Source organism: Rhinatrema bivittatum, chromosome 15, assembly GCF_901001135.1.
Source record: "Rhinatrema bivittatum chromosome 15, aRhiBiv1.1, whole genome shotgun sequence".
In the NCBI taxonomy this organism is placed as follows: Eukaryota; Metazoa; Chordata; class Amphibia; order Gymnophiona; family Rhinatrematidae; genus Rhinatrema; species Rhinatrema bivittatum.
Genome location: NC_042629.1, coordinates 69,433,014 through 69,453,680, shown reverse-complemented (window position 1 = coordinate 69,453,680; position 20,667 = coordinate 69,433,014). Strand labels below are relative to the sequence as shown.

The following is a 20,667-nucleotide window of genomic DNA, read 5'->3' as shown; positions in this document are numbered from 1 at the left end:
CACTACTTCATGTTCTGCTGCCAATGCACAAGTAACTACTTAGTCCGCAAAACGTATACCGTAGCATTTCAAAATGGTTGTTTTAATACTGTAAAAAAAAAAAATATTGCAATTGTGCTGCGAGGCAGAATTACCTTGGATATGAGAGGCTGGCGGCATGACACACACACCAGCCAGGATGCCACCAGCTGGTGATAATCCACATCTACCAGATTGAGATAAATAAATTTGCTGCCGGCTTTTTGAGGCCTCACACCTATGTGAAGATCTTTCACTCCGTGTGGAGGGAGGACAAACACGTTTTCTGGGTCAATCTGAAGAAAACAAGCAAAGTAGAAAGATACAACACAGCTTCTCTGCCCGGGTGAATGCCAGGGGTACAGGGCATGTAATTCGTCTCTCTCGGGATAAACCATCAAAGCTTCTACATCCACAAACACACAGGTGAATGAAGGACAAAATCTTCATATCTTATCACAAATACACAGCAATATTTTTTCTGCCTTCCCTTCTTCCACAGCCCTTGCAGCCTCTTGCCTTCTGTTCCCACCTCACTCTTCCCTTTTTAGAACGGGCCTTGGTGGAAAGCATCCACTCATTCTCCCTCCTTTCTCACCCCACAAATCTTGTCCCTCTGCAACAGCTCACGGATGAGATTAGGGCAATAGATAGATATGGGTTATCCACAATGCCTGGTTTTTCCCCTAATTTTTATTACAGAATTCTATGGTTCCTTGACCATAATACAGAAAAGTTGTGTCCCAGGAGGTGTTATACTTCATTTAAGAAATCTGTGCCTCGCACAGGAGTAATATCTGTATAAACTTTCTTTCACAACACAGGGGTACTTAATCATGCCAAAACCAGTAAGCGACCCATTTTTTAAATAACAAACAACCTGTCGTCATAAAAATTTGTGATGAAAAGAATGAACAGAAAAACGTGTCTTGTGGAATGAATTAAGAGCTGGAGCGTATTTTTATGGATCAGTGTTACGAAATTATTCCAGAATCGCCAAGTGCCGAGCGCAACAGGAGCACTCGGCCATGTATTGCTTTCTGGGTTAGAATTACATTGGAGCAGGTAAGGTTACACAGCACATCAATCCAACTGCTTCTAAAAAGACAGGCAAAACATTTTTTCTTAAAGTTATGAGCAAGCAACAATGGGGGTAGTTTTCAAAAGGATTTACGCACGTGGCCGGGCCTTGTGCACGTCACGCGCATTTTAGAACAAGCCTGGCCACATGCATAACCCCCCCGTTATGCGCAGAAGTGCAAGGGGCAAGCCGGGACAGCACCATTTTGCACTGTCCTGATGACTCGGGCGCCAACGGCCGGTCAGCACGCGCAATTTACTTCAACTCTGGGCATGAAGTAAGTTCACAAACTAAAAAAAAGGGGGGGGATAGTTAGAATTTAGATTTAGGGGACGGGTAGAGAGGGGAAGAGGTAGGAAGTGTAGTTATTAGGGAACTGGGGACCGGCTGATCGCGTTGCCACACGTAGGTTATAAAATCCTCCCCCCGCAAGTCGTGGGCCACCCACACATGCGCACACGGATTTTAAGATCTGGTGCATGTGCGCACGGCCATTGGATTTTATAACATGTGCGTGCCGTCGCATGTTAAAATCAGCGTATCCATGTGCGCGCGCGACTATTAAAATCAACCCCTTAGTGCGTGGTCAAAATAACAAATGGCGTGTTTGTCCCTCCCATCCCTCAGTGACCAAATAAAGGCACACAACAATGCCAAATGTCTAGCATTCCATGAAATGCCATGGTAAACTCATTGCAAAGCAGTGAACCAGACTAGATTAACACTCGTTACTGTATGTGATCAGATATAAAAAAGTATTGAAAAACAAAGTGGATTGGAACCATTTACCTTGAGCTCTTGAGGATGGGAAGTATAGCCTTTTACTTTCCTGACTGCTTGTGTTCCCCGCAGCACCAGAGAAAGCCGGGTCAGTTGACCAGTAACACAACTAATATCCACACGTTGCAGAGAATGAATATAGAACTGCCAGATCTGAATAGGCGCAGCGAACCAGGGGTCTCTATGTCAGAGCACAGGGGGCAGTTAATAAATGACTTTCAATATGGCTCCATCCCCTATCTACTGCAATTAATTCACACTGAAAAAAACACATCAACGTTTCAAAGGAAAAACCCTTTTTAGCACAGGTGGGGATTATGTTTCATTAGATTCAGAAAATTACAGCTTCGGAGCACAATGCAACTGACCACTGATTAGATATCCTCAAAGCTCCTATAAAAATCTTACATAGAGTACTATAAATAGATCAAACCAAACAAAATCTCTGAGAGAAATCTCTGTTTGAGACGGATTTTAATTTGAGCTGCTGGTGGCGGTGTCTTGTCTTGAGGGATACGATTCTCTTTTTAAGTTATGAAAGTGTCATGGTTTATTGGAGGACCATAACACTGTAGTAACACAACAGGGAGAGTAAGGAGGGATGGCATTACGGGCTGAATTTGCAAAAGCCATTGCATTGTGAGAAAACCTGTAACTTTTTGCATGCAAAAAGAGATTCCAAGGGCAGCACAGGGATTTATGTGCCTCCTTTTGATTTTAAAACCATGCAAGGCGCAGGGGTAACCTTGTATAGGGGAATTTGTGCAGGTAGTTTCACTTTCAAACTTTGTGGAAGGTCTGCGGGTAAAAACAAAACAAAAAAAAAAAAAGTACCCCCTGCAGGGGAAGCAGAATGGCAATAACCTTAAACAGGACCAGAACTTGGGAATTTCCAGCTCTACCTCAAAGCAAACCTTAACGAATTCAGTCCTCCTCATTCACCAGGTTTTCTTTTTATTAGCGATCATAAAGTAAAATTATTTTACAGGATCTTTGCTCCCAAGTTTCTTGTTGAAATTTATTTTACAAGTCTGCATTTTTCATAACTACTGAATTCTTCTACTTACGTGTAAAGGGTAACAAAAAAGTTTTTTATCTGGGGGCTCGGACCTCCGGCTACTTTCAAGAACACATCCTGAGGTTCCCCGGGGCCCTGAATTGAGGATTTAAACATGATCGTTAGAAAAGCTTTGCATGTTAGCTAATTAAGACTGTAGGGTTCCCCTTAATGTGATACTGGCATAGGATTAAAAAAAAAAAAAAAATTACCCTCTAGAGCCCAACTAAACCATATTACAACCATCTATTGTGTACACAGTCTTGAAGAAGAATTTTTGTAATATAAACAAGAGGAAATCCTCGTCTCAATATCAAGAAACATTGGCAATCTAAATCAATCCCACAAATGAGGAAAAGAAAAGCAAGAAGCACTTCTGAATAGCACCTCCGAGTCACAAAGGGGCTGGGCACTTGTTATAGTACAACACTCAAATCTTCGATTGTTTAAAATTGAAAGAGAGATATGGAAAAGTTTGTGCCAAATGCAAAGTGTGAAGATTGAAACACTGGCCCCTTGCACATTGTTCACAAATAATTCCATTTTTTTACCCCAAACTCACGGAGATCTATTCTAAATGACCCACTGATCTCATGCTTCAATGCACATGGATTTTGTAGCTCCTTCAGGAAGGGGAGCCACCCAGGTGGTATCCTTTTTGTGTCTGTGTGCATTTTGTACCTGCTTCTTGTGCAGGTGTGGTTTGCGGGGGGGGGGGGAGAGGTACACGATGCCCCCCCGACAGACTAACACATGCACATAAGGGCCTCTTTTCTAACCCAGCAAAAAGCACACAATTCCACCTCTACTTTCAGTGGTGGTAAAGGGGCACATTTTAGCCCAGGGCAATTTCTCCGGGTAAAAACCTATTTACTCAGAAAAACTGTTCTGAAAATGGTCTTCCCCACTTGTGGGTTTCCAGGTTTTTTTTGTGATGTTGTTTTTCAGGTCTTTGATTGTTCTGGCAAAAGGTTTTGCATTCAGTCCTACAGTGGAAGCCTTTGCAAAACAAAAGGAACCACCACCAAATTCTTGTCAAGTTTTTTCATAAAATAAGAAATGTACTTTTACATTTATCATTGAAATAGCAGACATTATGGTGTGTTTTCAGGATACTTTTTACATTTTTATTGTGGGGGGGGTTTTTTTTGTTGTTTTTGTTTTTTTTTGCCCCATTAGTTTTCTCCATCGCTTCTGGGCTAGCAACTCAGTTGGAACCTCCGCCTACTCAGGCAATGGCACCATGAGTCTCCAAGTCCTGGTCCCCAGGGTTCCTCCCCACTTCCCGGTTTTCAGCCATCCCAGCAAACATTCTTACCTAGAGGCCAGGAAATGCGGTTCCTTCTGGAGTCTGGTACGCATGCACACTAAGTCTGGACATGCAAGAGCTACAGCTGTGTGATGGCGGAGACCTCCCCCCCCCCCCCCCCCCCCCCCCCACCCTCCATGCCATGGCTGCGGACCCTGTTTCTAGAGAATCTAACTCTGGTCTCCCCTATGGCACTGCCACCAGTCAGGCCAAGTGAATTTTCAACATGAGCAATTTTTAGCTTTTACTTTCTACATAGAATTGTAGCCATGGGCCTGCTTATCTTCAAATACTGGAAAAGTAGTATCACCTGGAAGGGAGACAGTGCTTAACTTTGTTTTTTTTTAAACGTGTCTTTATATATTTAAGATTTACAGCTATAAGAAGATACTGTACCCTCAACTTTTAAAAACTGTCGAAATTATATAATCCTATACCATTAACTATATAGCCAACATATGCTAGCAGATAGTGAATATATCCTTGGCAGTACACAATATACCAATTATACATAAAATAAGTGTCACATCGCACCATTTTTCTGCTGTCACAAATGATATTAGGATCACTGCAGCGCACATGGATCTGAGGCTCCCCAGCATCCACCCCAACAGGGGCACCTAGAAAAGCAGTGCAAACATAAATTAGTACTATAGCTGTTTGTTTAGCACTGTCATGCATTCAGTGTGGTAGGCAGCACACATGCTCGCTGATTCACCGCAAACAGATGTCTCATGGCCAGCACAGCATCTAACAAGGTATTGTAACTGGAACAATGGGCTCCACGGCCTGTAATGCTGTAGACATGTAATAATATCACTAAACTCCTGGAAGAAAAGTTTCAAAGGGATTTAGCTGAGAAACAGAGTTAGCTAGATCCCTGGGGTGGTAAAACCTCCATCCCACAGAGCAACTAAGACTAGCTGCCTAGCTTCACTATATTTAATCGTTTTTGGAGCAGGCGTTCCCCAGGGGCACATTTTGGGTTGTTTGCAGAGCAAATTACCTTCCTATAAACAGAATTTTCAAATACATGCATGCAGTTTCTCACCGTAGCCTCAGACGCAGGCACAGAAGCAGCAAAGTACGAGGCTACTTTTGTACCCGTGTAACTTTCGCAAAATTTCAAACAGAAACTACATAGGTGGCTTCACTTTGAAAATTTTGTTAAAGTTACGTGGGTACAAAAGTACCACCATGCGGGCTTTAGTGAAAACTACGCTCCCTCGTCCCCCTAAAGCGAGAAGTCTCAAAGCAAAGCTACAGAGTCTCAGTTTACAGGTGCCCACAGGAAAAACTTACTTTATGACTGCACTTATTAGAAATTGGAGAACAGACCCATTTAAATTTGCCAACTTCGGCTTTTTTCATGGCAAAAGCAACAAGATGGGCACAGCCCTAGGCACGGTTCCCTTCCTGTTGCTCTCTGTATCATCTTCATCGCTGTCAGATTTACTCAGTTCGGTATTTGATCCTACAACATTCTGTGTCTGTTTTGTCTCATCGCTGGCATACATGAATTGTATGTAGCTCGTTTTGGTTTTCTGTTCTGTATATTCAGTGCTGTGGACACAGAACTTTATCCACAATTAGAGTATGAACATGGCTTACCTGGCAGTGTGTACCAAGGTGGCAATCGTATGGATTTTTTCAGAAACGTAAGCTCTGGGTGATAGAATCGGAAAGTCTGGTCAATGACATGGGGCTGAGGTTCCACGTTCACTTGAAGGATTGCAATAGGTTTACTATCTTCTGCCTTGAAGGATATCTGTCCATAATTGAAGGGTTGCAATTAATTAAAAGGGAGGGAGTTAAAAAAAAAAAAAAAAAAGAACTTGGAGTTTGAGCCAAGTGCTGTTCTACCCTGTCTCATCCGTTCGGGTGCCAGTGGCACAAAACTTCGAGCTGCACCAAGCCATGGAAGCAGCAGCTGAGCAGGAGTGGCACATGGAGGACCAGGACACGGTCAGCTGATGATGCCCCGATTTGTGGGAGGGAGAGGAAGAGTGCATAGGCCAGATCGGCAGCATGGGAAAAGGAATAAAGAATCCAAGGCAGATGAGCAGCAGTACAGCCTTGGCTGCAAAATATATTCATCAGTGGCCACTTTTGAGAAACACTGGTCTCTGTTCATTGCCATGTGGCTTTCAAAAGCAACTCACAACCTGCTTAGTGCTTTTTCCATTTGAGGTCTTTCAGGCTTGCATTTTCCTTACTACTGCCTTCAGATTGAAGCAGCTTTGCTTTCCTCTTGCTTCCTGCTAGACATTTTTTTTTAAATTTGTATTTAATTGGCAGATAACTATAAAACTCGGGGCTACCCTGCCAGTAGCAGACAGCTCATCCCTGGTTCACCTGCCTCTTTGCCCTAGCTAAAGTTACCTTGATGCGTTTTGACAGCATGACACTCGACTTCCACTTTTCTGTGCCCTTATCAAGATCCAGCATGTTAGGACCCTGCCAAAAACATAAGAATACATATTTTCTAAAGAAAACAACAAGGCAAGATTCTTCTTACTGAGATTTCCACAGTGTTTTGGTGAACACTCAAAGCAACAATAATACCAAATTAAGACAAGAAATAAAACGATACAGCCAGACTCAAAAAAGAAAAATAATAGTTCTGTATTAGGAGAAAAGTGGCTGAGGAGGCGGCAAGCCAGGATTTAAATCCTCTTCAGGCAGTCTTTCTGACCTTGGGTAAGTCACTGTCTCCCATTGTCTTAGGTACCCACTTAGATAATATGTTCCTCACCAAAGAACCTATCAAATAATGTTGTAAGCTGCTTTGAACATCATTTAATATTATTACTGTACGAGGGAGAATCAATAAATAGCATCCATTTAAACTGTTTGTGATGCTTTATGAAAATTCACCCTATTTACCAACTCCCCCTCATGGAATCAAAAATAGACCGAAAAGAGTAGGCAGAAGAATCCAGATGACAGTTTGATGGCTCTAGTTAGCATGCCTGCTTAGTCTGTCTCCTATTATACAGATTAAACAAGGAATGTGTGACAAGGCTCAACCTGCTTTGCCCACTTTTCCCTTCCTACTGAAATACTATGGTCTACGGCTTTATCTTCTTTATGGCATTGATATATGGGATGTTCACATGGGAGACTGAATCCTCAATGTGACATCAGCTCTAATTTATATTACTGCAGCATGTGATAAAGGCTACAGAAAGCAGAATTGCTTTCCCATAACTAGCAGTGAAAGCAGTGCAATGAGCCACAAAGACAGGTCACATGATTCTCACATAACTGTCATGTGACCGTTTATATGGCTGCTTGCTTCTGCGTGTCACAGACATCCAGATTTTCTTTCTGCGTGTTAACCTAGCCCACCTACAAAATGAAAACTGAACGGACCTGTAGCCAGCAAGCTGCTACTTAGGAGAAATGGACCTGATGCCACACAGTCGCCTTAGGGGCAACAATACATAAAAATGGCCAGCTAATGTTAATGAAGTAATTGCCACACAAAAAACATTCTTGTTGATACCCTGTGTTTTTATCTATTTCTCTGCTAACAATCCTTTCCCTCCCAACTCCTCTCTCCACAAAATACAGTTCTGGTGCACCCTCGCAATGCAACTTTCTCCACACCTACGATGCCTCTCTGTCCTCTTTCTTAACATATCTATAGTTGCTGCCTTTTAAGCTCCACGGAGTGCAGAGACAATGCATGAATTATTTACTCCTTATAACTCATCTTGTATTACAATTTATTTTTACCTTTCACGGTCCTACCCATTAAAAATACTAGCTTGCAATAATTTTAAAGCAAAAACATAACGTAGTATCATGTTTTATTAATTGTACTAATAAGCTCCGGTTATAGTCTCTTTCATAGTCTTCTGTCAAATTATATAAAAACAGGAAGCAAAATCTCTCCTCTACCTGTGCCATGGCGGTTTGAGTGGAGGTAAAAGTCTGGTACTTGAATGGGACATGGACAGTCTCTCTGGGCCGCAGGTACAGCTGGGGTGTGGGAACGTTTTCCTGCAGGTGAAACATGTCTTCTTCAATAGCTGTCAGGGTCTTTGTCAGCTCTTTGAAGTGCCTCCACTCCCTGGTGTCCACAATGACACTGAAAGCCAACATTACAAACGGCGTTACTTAGCAGCCCAGCTTCTCTCATACTCCTGATCTTCCTCCGAAGCCCTGGATTAGCTTTCTTTAGTGCTCCTCATACTCCCCCTCCGAGGACCGCGCTCTGGATACAGAAAACAGATTTTGGTTGTCCAAGTTCACATGCTGTCAAAATCCCCTGCAACGATCTGTTGGGTTGTGAGGTCAAAGCGGCAGCTAACTTAATTTTGGAGACTTTGTATTTGACCTGTGTTCTGAATTCTGTTAATAGAAGACTCTTAATCCTTTTTACCTAATGCACCACTATTTATATATCTTTTTTCGTTGCTGTTTATATGTTAGCACCAGATTTCTCTTCTTTCCTAACTCCCCACCCCAGACAGCAGGTAAGGTCTCTGTATTTAAAACCTACCCTCAGCATTGCTCCTTCGGCTGGCACAGGTTGTGGCACAGAGCAACCATCTTCCCTCCCTCCCTAGGATCAAGTGTGTCACCCTTTTGTGTGCGCAACAATGGCTGGCTCCGATGAACAAGAGTCCCCTGAGCCATGTGCTGCAGTCTAAACCACCTGTGAATGGTTCAGTAATGGAATAAAAAGGCGGCTCCAGAATATGGTGAACGCAATCATGTTACGAAGCAGACTTCTAGTAACCCAACTGTCCTGGAGAAAACTGGAAGACGTGACTCCTTTTATTTATTTATATCGAACATAGGAATCATCAAGGTGAGGTACTTAGCATTCAAGACTACAGAAGTTTCTCCTTTTTTCTTTTTAATTAATAAAGCAAACCAAGGCTGCATGTTCCCATATCGTCTAACGGGGTTGTTTCATTAGTTTCTGTGCACCCCTCTCATTTAAAATGTCCTGAAACAAATGACAGACAGGTACCCATAATGATATATTAAGGTCCCATAGTGGGTCCAGATACAAAATTCAGTCCTGGCCGATTTACAAGTAGGTTACAAGATAAAGTACCCTGGAGAACACTGCCTCAGGTAAATCAGGAGTGCAAAAGTGTTACTTGCAAATACATTTAGAACATAATAACTGGCAAAAAACCCCAAAATTCCGGCTTGGATTTCACAATGGTTTAATTTTATGGTAGGTTTTATATTGTTATACCTGCTTGGGTCCCAGATTACAGCCTCAGTTGTAAAACAAAGTTGCATTTCTATAACAGGGAATACAATAACTTTTCCAGTTACTTCTTTCGTCTTACTAAAGACAGAAAGGGAAGGAGTCCAACAAACTGATCACAAATACCCGTAGCTTGCTCAGAGCAGAACAGGAAAGTTTACAAAGATGGCTCTGGTCCTACCTGAGCTCTGGGTTATCAGTCTCAATGGTTACTGTGTGCTGGATGTTGTAAGGGTTCTTTAATGCAAACTCAAAGAATTCGGCGGTGCCCAGCGTAGCATAGATGGTGTAATGTGAGGTAAGGGCCTGACTCAGCATGTTGGAGATGCACTCCGCTTTGATGCGCTCCCTGTAGGAGTCAACGATCTGCAGGTCTCTAGCGTGCTGAACACGCTCTTCGCGTCGCGCCTTTACAAATTGGAAGGAGAGGGGGGAAAATGGCGTTAAAAATATGACAACAAAACAGTTTCAAATGAAAGCCTGTAACTTCCAAATTCCTCCAGTATTAAAACCGAGCAGTTCAGAGTTTGGCAGCAGATTAAATTTAAGCAGTATCTCTTCCAAAGCACGTTTGTTGGTATCTCAGATATCACTGATGGTTTTTTTTTTTTGGAATCTACTTAGAACAGGAGCTGATAATAAGTGGAATATAAACGATTGAAAATAATTATCTGTAAAGCATCTTTTGGGATGGCTTTGCATAGCCCCTTGCTTGATACACCTAGAAGTTTTCAGTATAAATGCAGGGGCAGGAGAAAGGAGAGAATGTAAAATCCCTAGGATGCTGCAAATGCAGGCTTAGAGGTCAATATGCAAAGGCTTTGTCCAGGTAAACCTTTGGCATTACCCAGATAGAAAGCAAGCATTAAAATCCCCCCTCTGTCTGGGTAACTCAGTCCCACAGTAAAAGGCGATGACGGAGACATTCCAGGACCATGGCTAAATGGTAACCAGTGAGCACTGCATGACTTGCTCCAGCTGAATGCCCAGGTGAAGTTATTCAGTACATGCACACTGACAACCTGAGAGGGTCATTCTTAAAGCATTTCTATGCGTTAAGCAGTGCTTTTTCTCTTTTAGAAAACTGCCTGCCCAATATGCATTTACTTTTACCTGCATAGGATGGGGTGCACTTGCACACATTTTTTTAATTGCATGGTTTTTTGGTTATTTTTTTTAATGGAAAGCAGATGGAAATTCGTGTAATGTCTATGGGTAGACAGTACCTGCAGACTTTGTCCTCTGTGGGGGTAATTTTATTCACTCCCCCCTCCCCCCACCGGCTTTGCACCTAGCTCAGGCTTCTTTGAAAATTGCCCCTATAATGCAGAACCCTTCTTTTGTCCTACCAGGATGCTTTACTAGAATCTTAAATTCAGATTTCATCATTTTTCACAGAGGTTAAAAAAAAAAAAAGGGATGTTTGTAACCCTTTGCAGCAGAAACATTTGTTTTAAGCAAGGTTTTTACTGAATCACAGTTTGACTTCAATTGCATACATTTACACACTTGTACGTCTCTCCGTTTTGGTCTGGGGTATAAAACATGCTTTAGCTGCAGTCGATAAAAGCCAAAGCATTTTATCAGCGGTAGAATGTTTACTGCTTTAAAAATGAAAGGCTGTGCCATTTTGACAAGGGTTTGTTTCCAGGGGTACGTCTGGCATCACTACACTATTTCTTTATTTATTCTTTATCATAACATCAAAGTGACTTATATAATAAAATCAGCAAAACCTGTACAATATGCAGTATAATAAAACAAAATCATAACCCTGCAGATCACAATGAAAATAACCTCCCATCACACTAGAATCCAACTATGTGTCATCTTTACAACAAAGGCTCAAATACATTTTTTCTAGGCACATTTGTTCTGGTTAATGTGTTTTGGGTTTTGTCCAGAAAGAATTAACAGCCCATCCTTTCTAACCATAATGAAAGGGGAAGGGTGGAAGGCAGAAGGTCGATAGAATATTACTTATCTGTTCTAAATAAAAATTACAGAACTCTTTAAACACGCCAGTAAAAAGCAAACAAAAAGAAAAACCCTGGTCTGCCTTATTCTGCCACAGAATTCTACCATACAAGGACTTTTAGGCTGGGATAATAGGTCTATTTATTATTTACAGAGTGCCTCATACGTATAGTATAGTACATGATAATCACATAATTATAAAGTCTCTGGACCTTTGGAACTTAGAGTGAGGCCGCTATGCAGTCCATTGCTGAGAAGCTACCTATCTCAAGCTAATTTTAAGATGCAAGCAAACCAGCTAGGTTGAGCTGAAACCAGGCTCAAGTCCAACTACAATGCTTCATTACTACCTTGCTAGGGGTGGAAAAGCCTCACCAGGCTTAACTTTCCAGACCGGCTTTACACGCAGCTGACACCTCCACAATATACTCTAACACCAGTGGCTCCAGAACAGAGAAGACTTTCAGCTTGGGTCTCAGTCACAAGGACAAACAGCTTCTACTTTTATATTTTACAGTAACATCCATGAGTGATACAAGCCTTTGCGGCAACAAACGATGTGAACAGTATGAAAATATAATGAATTTTTTCCCCCCCAATTATCAGAGCCCTGATTTCCCTAAAGGCAGAGTCTTAAAGCGTGAACAAAGTTGTTTTTTTCTAAACTTTTACTTGTGTAATGCTAATGTAAGTTTCTAACAACTTGAGTATAAGCACTAAATAACAACATCAAGACTGTTATGTGTCTCTTGAGAAATCTAGGTCTACAACACTGAATAATTTTTTAACCTGTGGCTTCTATGAGAAAGTGTCACCAACTTTAGTTGCGAAGGATCTTCAGAATTCTAGGAACTGTTTTCTGACCTGTAGAAAACTGAAATCTTTGTAGGTTGTGACATCTTTTAAAGGATCAACAGAAAAAATGTAGTTCATGAGTTTTTGAGAGCACACAGGCCTCTTCCTGTGCAACTAGAATTGGTTGGAGAAGTAAAGTTTTTAACACATAAGATGGCATCAGTTATAGATGAATTGGTCCATTCAGCCCTCCAGTTTTTCTGGTCCGCACTGCAAAGGATATATCCCAGCTGCCAGCCCCAATGACACATGGGACTGGGATCCTACTGGGTACTTTGTGGCCTGGATTACAGACAGTATGCTGGGCTTGACGGACCTTTGATCTGTCGCAGTACTGCATTTGTTAGGTTGTACAATATCAGGCATGACCAGCTTTTATACCTAAAGAATGTTGTAGAGTGGGAATTCCCACATTAAAGTCACTAGAGGGTGTTCACGGGAAAATAGATTGAAGACATCTGTGAAATCTTAGACACTGGAAGTATTAGGTTTCTTGAGAACAGGGTGTTAAGGTAACATCTCATTGGGACTAAGAGCAGGTGCTGTGAGAGGCTCTGATAGCAAGTCATGAATCCAATGTCTTGGATCTGGTTCTTATTTTTAGAAGATTTTTTCAGTTTTCATGTCTATCATTCTTGTGTATTTTTTACATTGCCTTTATGGACTAGTAGAGAGACGTCAGCGACGCAGTGTCCTGTGCTGTTCCACAGGTACGCCTATTTGGCTAAAATCAGACGTAAGATCAGGAACAGAGACTGGTCCCTTCTTGACGTTTTGGATCAGATAGAGAGCCTGTATAATACAACGGGGGTGGAAGGGGGGGGGGGGGGGTGCAGAAGCAGGGGTTAATTCCCTGCCAGGCAGGCCTACCGGACACGTGAAACTGTTTGGACCCTAGCGGAAACAGCAAGGGATTAATCCTCCCATATAAAATGTATCTTTTATGCTGTTTTTTTGTTTGTTTTAAAAGATATTACCACCTAGAAAGACTCTCCAGCTGAATAGTGAAGGATAGGCAGACAGTCTTGAGTGAATGTCCTTACCAGTAAGAGTGATTTTCTTACGCTGACGCTCTCTTCTGACTCTTGCTGCCGCACTGCCATCATCCTCTCCAGTTTGCGCCTGCGGATTGCATCTGCCTCTCGGTTTGTATGTTGGAGCGCTGTACTAACCTCCTTCATCCGGCTTAGCAGCATCGCTGCCAGTTCGCTGTCCATATCTGCCAGCTTCTGGGCCTGAGAAACATTCTTCACTATTTAAAAAAAAAAAAAAAAAAAGGGGGTCTATCAGAGATTTCTGGCATGAACCGAACCACAAACTGACATTTCAACTTCATTCTCTCCAGGACACAGTAGATATAAATAAAGTGGTGGGTGGTAGGAAGGAGAAATGCGACATCCCAGACCAGGTGCACCAGTCTCACCTACAGCAGAGATGTCAGAATGGAAATATCACAAATACTGTCCCAGAGCATCCAGGAACCCCCCTGCCAGGTGACAATAATCTGCCTGCTCTACACTTACGCACTTAATACTGCACAGGTGTTAAATAAACAACCCATCTGTTTCTGTGTGCTGGGGCCAGAGGTGTGTGTATATATGATGATATAAAAACTTTTTCTTCATTTTATTTTTTTCTGGATTATATGCTTCAGTATCAAAAGGATAGACCCAGCTGTGTGGTTTCTAGAGCACTAATAAGAGAAGTTCATAAAAAGCTTTAATGTCTGCATATCTAATTTAGCAGCAATTTCCATTTGAGTGGTGATCCAGGGTTGTATAGATTTTAGAAAACTAAAGCTATGTTTAATAAGAGTTAATGAAACAACACTCCAGTTGCGTTTGGCGGTCTGCGGGTCTGCCCTGTGGCCCGCCCTCCTTACCTCCAGCCCCCGAATAGACAAGTGGCAGACCACCGCGTTCTGCCTGCTTCTGACACCAGTGAAGATCCCGGAGTAGACACGCAGCGGGCTGCCATGCTAGGCCTCTAGGCCTGTCTCTGATGCCGCCACCTCCCCGGCCCGGCCCCCCCCTGATCTTGCTCCTCTTAAAAGGCCAGCTGTGCCCAATGATGACAACACTAGCCAGCAGCTCCTCCTTGCCTCGGTAATAGGTCGACTACCTTGTATAGAGAGCAAGTTGCCTCAGCGTGTTCCTGGTTTTCGTCCCTTTGTCTTTGTCCCGTGTTCAATATTCAGTTCCTTGTCTTCATCCTGTGGTCAGTCTTCAGTTTTTCTGTGTCTTCTCCTGCCCATCTGTGTTGTTCCTCACCTCCCTGCCTGCTTAGCTGTCCCACCTTCCCTCGGACACATCTCTGGTTTTGACTTTGGGCTGCTTGACTACACTTGAACTCTGCCTGCCTCTGACCACTGCTTGACTTCTGACCATGTCTGAACGCTGCCTGCCTCAACTGCTGCTTGTCTCCAACTTCACATATACCCAGCCAGCCTGGACCCTGGCCTATGACCCGGCTATCTCCATGGACTTCCAGCTCGTCAACAGAGACCCACACCTGAGGGCTCAACCTAAAGGAAGAGAGGGCCTGGTATAAGTGACGTTCCAGTTGGGCCTCTGCCACGGCCAGCTCCGCCAGCCGATAATGCAGGTCGCGCCAACTCCTCCGCGGGCCAAGGGTCCATGCCCGCCGCAACCCCTAGCACCACAGACACCAACTTCTGTGACTAACTTTCGGAGGACAAGTAGAGTCATCATTTACGTTGTCCAGGTTTAAATATATATACTCACTGTACCGAAACAAGATTTAGGGGGAAAAACATCTACGTCTGATAAAACAATATTAAGAAATAGCCACTATACGGCCTATGGCTTAACTAATGGAAAGTAGATTGCCTAAATCAAGGGTTCTCACAGCACCATATTGGTCTTCCTTCATAAAAATCAAAAAGTATTTGTATAGTAATTATAAAAGCCACATTCTGTAAAGTACATAAACCCAACTTTAACCCAAAAATGTGGGTCATCTCAGGACACCACACTGTGGAAAAAATGATCATGCCCCCGTGTATCTACTACTAAGTTAGGCGACCAGATGCATCACCATGATCATTCTATTCTATTCTCTCTTTTTTTTTTTTTAAAGTTGCTCCATACCCAGGTAAGCAAAGTAAAAAGTAATGAGAAATGCTGGGGAGCCTTAGGTGTCCCCTGCCATCTGCTGGAGTCAGAGAGAAATACTGAAGGGACACAGAGAGCGCTCCAACCTATAAGGGGCCGTCCTTTCAGTTTTTCGCTCTGACTCCATCTGCTGGAAGGGGGACATAACCCACTGTCTGATCCGGGTACGTATAGGCAGCATGAGCTTTGGGTTTTTTTTTCAGTAGCTAGTCATTTTAATTTTGCATCATCGTGCATCTTAATGCTGCCAAAGAATGTGATCAATACAGCCTATTCTGAGGTGCGTCTGAGAAAGGGTAGGATGGGAACACATTTGAACAAGAACTGTGGCAACTTCAACCCTGGTTCTTCACAAGGCTCAGAAGCCTTTAATTTACTGCTCTGACATTGGCTTGAGCACTCACCATTCGTGGCACTGTGAGAAAATAAACTGCCCCCACGGAATCCACTGGTCCCATCGTGTGGGGTGACCACACGGGATCGGGAAGGTGGAAGCACGCCTGAATTTCTTAACTTGTTCTCACTCACGTGACCTACAAACAAGAAAGGCAAGCCAGTCTGAGGCAGCAGGGCAAGCAGGGTTTTCCTTCTCATGCCAACATATTTAATAATAAAGACAAACTGACAAGGCATACAGCTCTCTCATACATAGATGTCAGTATTTGCATTCAGAGCTTTTAAACACTTTTAAAATAAAGGCAATTTTGTTTTATTAAACATACTCAGCATTAACATTTTCACAACACTTTTTTTTTTTTTTTTTTTTACCAGGCATACTGAGCTATTACTCAAAAGGTTATATTAGCTTTTGATTTTACTGCATACTAATTCTGAGTTTGCCACTATATTTTGTATCTAATTATGGTAATGGCTGTCACTCCTAAACAATAAGTATCCTGACAACATAAAGAATTGCATCATTTACATTTACATGGTTTCGAAGGTCACAATCTACAATACACTTTAATTTCTGTATATTTAAATACTTCTATTATTTGCTACATATTGCTGTCAGGGCTTGATGGGTTTTAAAACATGACAAAGTTAGTGGGTCTCAATAGTAAAAATAACTGAAAACAAATCCAACATGGCTTGCTAAATTTAGAATGCATGCACACTGCTACTGTATGCTTTTAGAATGCAAATGGATCATGGTGTCAGTAGTAGGATCTTTTTGGCAAAAAGCAGCATGCATAGCCAAGAAATGCCTTAATACAAATTAAATTACCTAAAACAGTCAATGTGAGAGTTTCGGTGAGGTTTTGTATTGCATTAGCTAATTTTTCTGAATACTAAATGTTTTGTACCTTTTAACTATGTTTTTATTTTTAAATTTGACATAAAATGCAAAAGGATTTATATTAAAATAAAAATACAGATCTCGCAGGTATGCACAGTTCATCCATTGATATTAGGTCCAGAAGCCAACACACTTTATCAAGCATATATTCTTAATTTCTTCTGATTCTGGAGCATTCCCTTTCAGCTTGTGCCATCTCCTGCTTTCGAGCCTTTCATTCTGATTGTAGCAATGTTGCTTTCCAGACATTATATTCAAGGCTTGAAGATTTCTCAGATCATAACCTGTTTATTCCATCCAGCACCATTTCACAAGTCCCACCTATCTCTACTCTTGCCTTAGATTGTAAACCTCCTGGGACAGGGAGTCCCAGGAAGAGAAGTACTGTCTAGTTTTTTATTTCCTTATATTGCACATGCAACCTTAGAAATTTATCAGCTCATTTACAGCTTGTTTGACGAGGCATAAAACAAAGCTTTGCAGAGACTGAGGCAGACTTTCACATGCACCCAAGAGGGGCAGAGTAAACAGCACTCGCATATAGAAAATATACAACATTTTTATAAGTCAGACAATCAAACAGTCTGAAAACGAAGACTTATAAAAATGTACCTTTGAGGCGACTGTATTATTAAAAATTGTTAAGAAATATTGATCAGTATATATTGTTTGCTGCACATTTTCTTCGTTGTATACTTCGCCTCCGTGCATGCGTATCTTGTAGGCAGTTTCCAAAGTGCCCATGTCATCTGCGCCTGTTGTTCCTAAAGAGGGTGATTAGGGGTGATTAGGGGTAAAACAGCGGGCATAGTTTTGAAAATAAAATCCATCCACATTTTACTTCCCTCGACCTAACCTCCCTCCCCCGGGAATGTCTCCTTATAATCCAGTTGAAGGCCCAGGCATACTTTTGATCCCTGTGAGGGGGGACAATTAGCAGCTAGGCCAATTTACCGGGTAAATACCTTTTCGAACATTCTCCTCTATTTGTAAATGATGCTATTTCTGTAATCACTGCTCTTAAAAGAGTAAAAAAAAAGAAACATTCTTGTGTGTACAGTAGATGCCATGTACTTGCCTGAGCAATACTTTCATACTTTTTCAAAATATTTCTCTCCTTGTTTACTGCTTTTTGTGTAGCACTAGCTCACCAGCTGTGCTTTGTCACTTCCAGAATCAAATGCCTGGAGAAGTATAGTAATTGTGAACTTCCGCGCATCCTTAAGAGAACTTGTAGTTCTTTCGCTGTCTGACTCAGCTGGTACGGCTTTCAGAGCATGTCAAGCTATAAGTCAAAAACTTCACAAATATCAAAATCCACAGACTTTCAGAAAACTGTATCAAAGCAATAACCTCAGGCCTTTTGCATGTCTTTGATTTGTGGCTTGTTCCACAGAGTACGAGATCCTACAGTCTGCTACTTAAGATACCTCAACCCTAGCTGTTGTGATAAATCTTTCATCAAAGAGATGTGGGGTCTTTACTGGAAAATATGCATCCATGGATATGGAATATTTTGAAAATCATGTTAGATAACGTTTTAAAGCACAGCCAGGCAAAATTATCCAGATTTAGCATGAAACTACAGGGGGAATTATTTGCTTAAATAGCTTAATGAGTATTTCAAACTTACAGCAGAATCTGCCGCTAATGAAATCCTGGTTTATGTAAAAAAAAAAACCCAAAAACCCAAAACAATTTACTATTTCACAAGAATAGTTTTCCCTATGGTAATGTAACATAGGTAAAAACATAATCAATGCATAGACTACACCCCTATAACTCTAGTGCAGTATATCATGTCTGTTTTACTTTGATATAATTTGCAGGTATTTAAATGAAGTATTAAAGATTAATTAAAATAATTGTGAGCCGGCGGATGCCGCATATTTGGATTTTCAGAAGATGTTTGACAAAGTCCCTCATTAGAGACTCCTGAAAAAAATAAAAAGTCATGAGAGAGGCAATGTCCTATTGTGGATTGCAAACTGGTTAAAAGATAGAAAACAGAGTAAGACAATGGTCAGTTTCCTCAGTAGAGGAAGGTAAACAGACTGTCCTAAGGATCTGCAGTGGGACTGATGCTTTTTAATATATTTTTTAATGATCTGGAAAAGGAAATGAGTGAGGTAATCACATCTGCAGACAACACAATTATTCTAAGTTGTTAAATCACAAGTGGATTGTCAGAAATTGCAGGAAGACCTTGTGAGATTAGGAGACCGGGCATCCAAATGGAGATGAAATTTAATATGGACAAGTATAAAGTGATGCATATAGGGAAAAGTAATCCAAACTATAGTTACACGGTTAGGCTCCATACTGGGAGTTACCACCCAGGAAAGAGATCTAGGGATCATCGTGGTGGCGATAAAAAAAAAAAAAAAAAAAAAAAGTTAGAATGGAGAATTAAAACAGATCTAGAGAAATCTGTGCAATTCTAATCATCGCATCTCAAAAAAAGATATAGCTGAACTGGAAAAGGTACAGGGAGAAGCAACCAAAATAATAAATGGGTTGGAACAGTTCCTCTATGAGGAAAAGTTAGAGGCTGTTCAGCTTGGAGAAGAGACGCTGAGGTGGGATAAATGTTTATGTTTATTGATTTTTTTTATATACCAATGTCTCAGTAGGAACCTTCACAAAGGTTTACAACAAATGGAAGCAAGAGAAATACAATAATTCAGTTAAAAATGAATTATGTTATAAAAAGTAATAGTTAATAAACAAATATTAAAAATACTTAATAGCCAATTATCAAAAGTAAACAAAAACATAAAAGGAGTAATAAGGAATTTTTAAATATCATAAAACAAATATAAAAACCATAAAAAAACCCCAAGGATCTTTAGTTAGTTGTGTCTGCAATAAAAGAAACATGGAGGCCTACAAAATTCTGAGTGGAGTAGAAAGGGGAAATGCAAATCAGTTATGTACTTTTTAAAAAATACAAGGACTGGGGGACACACCATGAAAACTTCACCCCGCGTTCAGTGGTATAAAAAGTTGCCTAATATGTGGTCCTCCTCAGAGGCTCTCTCTCCCCCATCTCCCTCCTCCCTTTCCCCACCTGAAACAGGATTTGCAATATTTATTGCAAATCCCGTTTTGGGAATAACGCACAGCATAATGCTAGGAAAAAAGTTGTTATTTCCAGTGTTAAATCCCCCGATAGGTGCATTACGCTATTGCACACAATGTTAAGCACCGCTCATTTTCATAAACTCCGCCCAAACTCCTCCCATTTGACTAAATTTGTAACATTTGCATACGCATCCCACTCTGTGTTATTTATCGCACGCGTTACAGCCCTAACGTCAGCGATAAATCCCTAAGGCGATTTGATGAATGACCCCCTAAAACAGCTAAGTAACCAGACTTCCAATCACGTGTCCAGCAATCAGCACAGAGCTCGGCCTTTAACCCGGCACAGGGGGCTTATGCATATTTTTCCACTATAGGTAGGGTCTTTGCATCCTGCATTAGAAAAAAAGTCTCGCAATCACTTTCTTCATCAGACGCTGAGAATATCTTTCAGCCAGAATGTGGCTGGAACTGAGCCCTCTGTGAATAGAAAACAGTTTTAACTGGGTGGGTTACATTCAGGCACTGCAGGTTAAGAAAGGGTGACGTGACCTGCTCGAGGTCACAAGGTGAAGACTTTTAGCCAAAGCAAGGGGAGGGCAAGTGTCAGACAGACAATTTAATGCAGGCAAAAAATATCTTTTCTTGGGCAAATCAGTCTTGAAAATTGCCCTCTTTCTGCACAGATACAAAAATGGGAAGCTCCTTGTTATATTTAGTCTTGGGGTTTTTTATTATTATTATTTTCAGTAATTTTTCCCGTTTAATTAGTTTTTCCACTACGTTCAAGACCTGGCAGGCTTGGAATCTGCAGCTGGTTTGTCTGGAAGCTTATC

The 20,667-nt window shown here is 41.5% G+C and overlaps 1 protein-coding gene across 3 annotated transcripts in view; it reads right to left on the bottom strand.

Annotated features, from left to right (window-relative positions):
- Positions 1-20,667, bottom strand: part of NPHP4 (nephrocystin 4) — a 141,092-nt gene that overhangs the window by 7,834 nt on the left and 112,591 nt on the right. For all 3 annotated transcript variants that reach the window (XM_029579000.1, XM_029579002.1, XM_029579001.1), the window contains 10 exons: positions 15,852-15,980; positions 13,357-13,565; positions 9,663-9,889; positions 8,152-8,341; positions 6,628-6,702; positions 5,857-6,013; positions 4,780-4,865; positions 2,947-3,032; positions 1,889-2,060; positions 135-314 (listed from right to left, as the gene is read on the bottom strand). In XM_029579000.1, the coding sequence (XP_029434860.1) occupies positions 135-314; positions 1,889-2,060; positions 2,947-3,032; positions 4,780-4,865; positions 5,857-6,013; positions 6,628-6,702; positions 8,152-8,341; positions 9,663-9,889; positions 13,357-13,565; positions 15,852-15,980 (1,511 nt within the window). The remainder of the gene's footprint in view (positions 1-134; positions 315-1,888; positions 2,061-2,946; positions 3,033-4,779; positions 4,866-5,856; positions 6,014-6,627; positions 6,703-8,151; positions 8,342-9,662; positions 9,890-13,356; positions 13,566-15,851; positions 15,981-20,667) is intronic.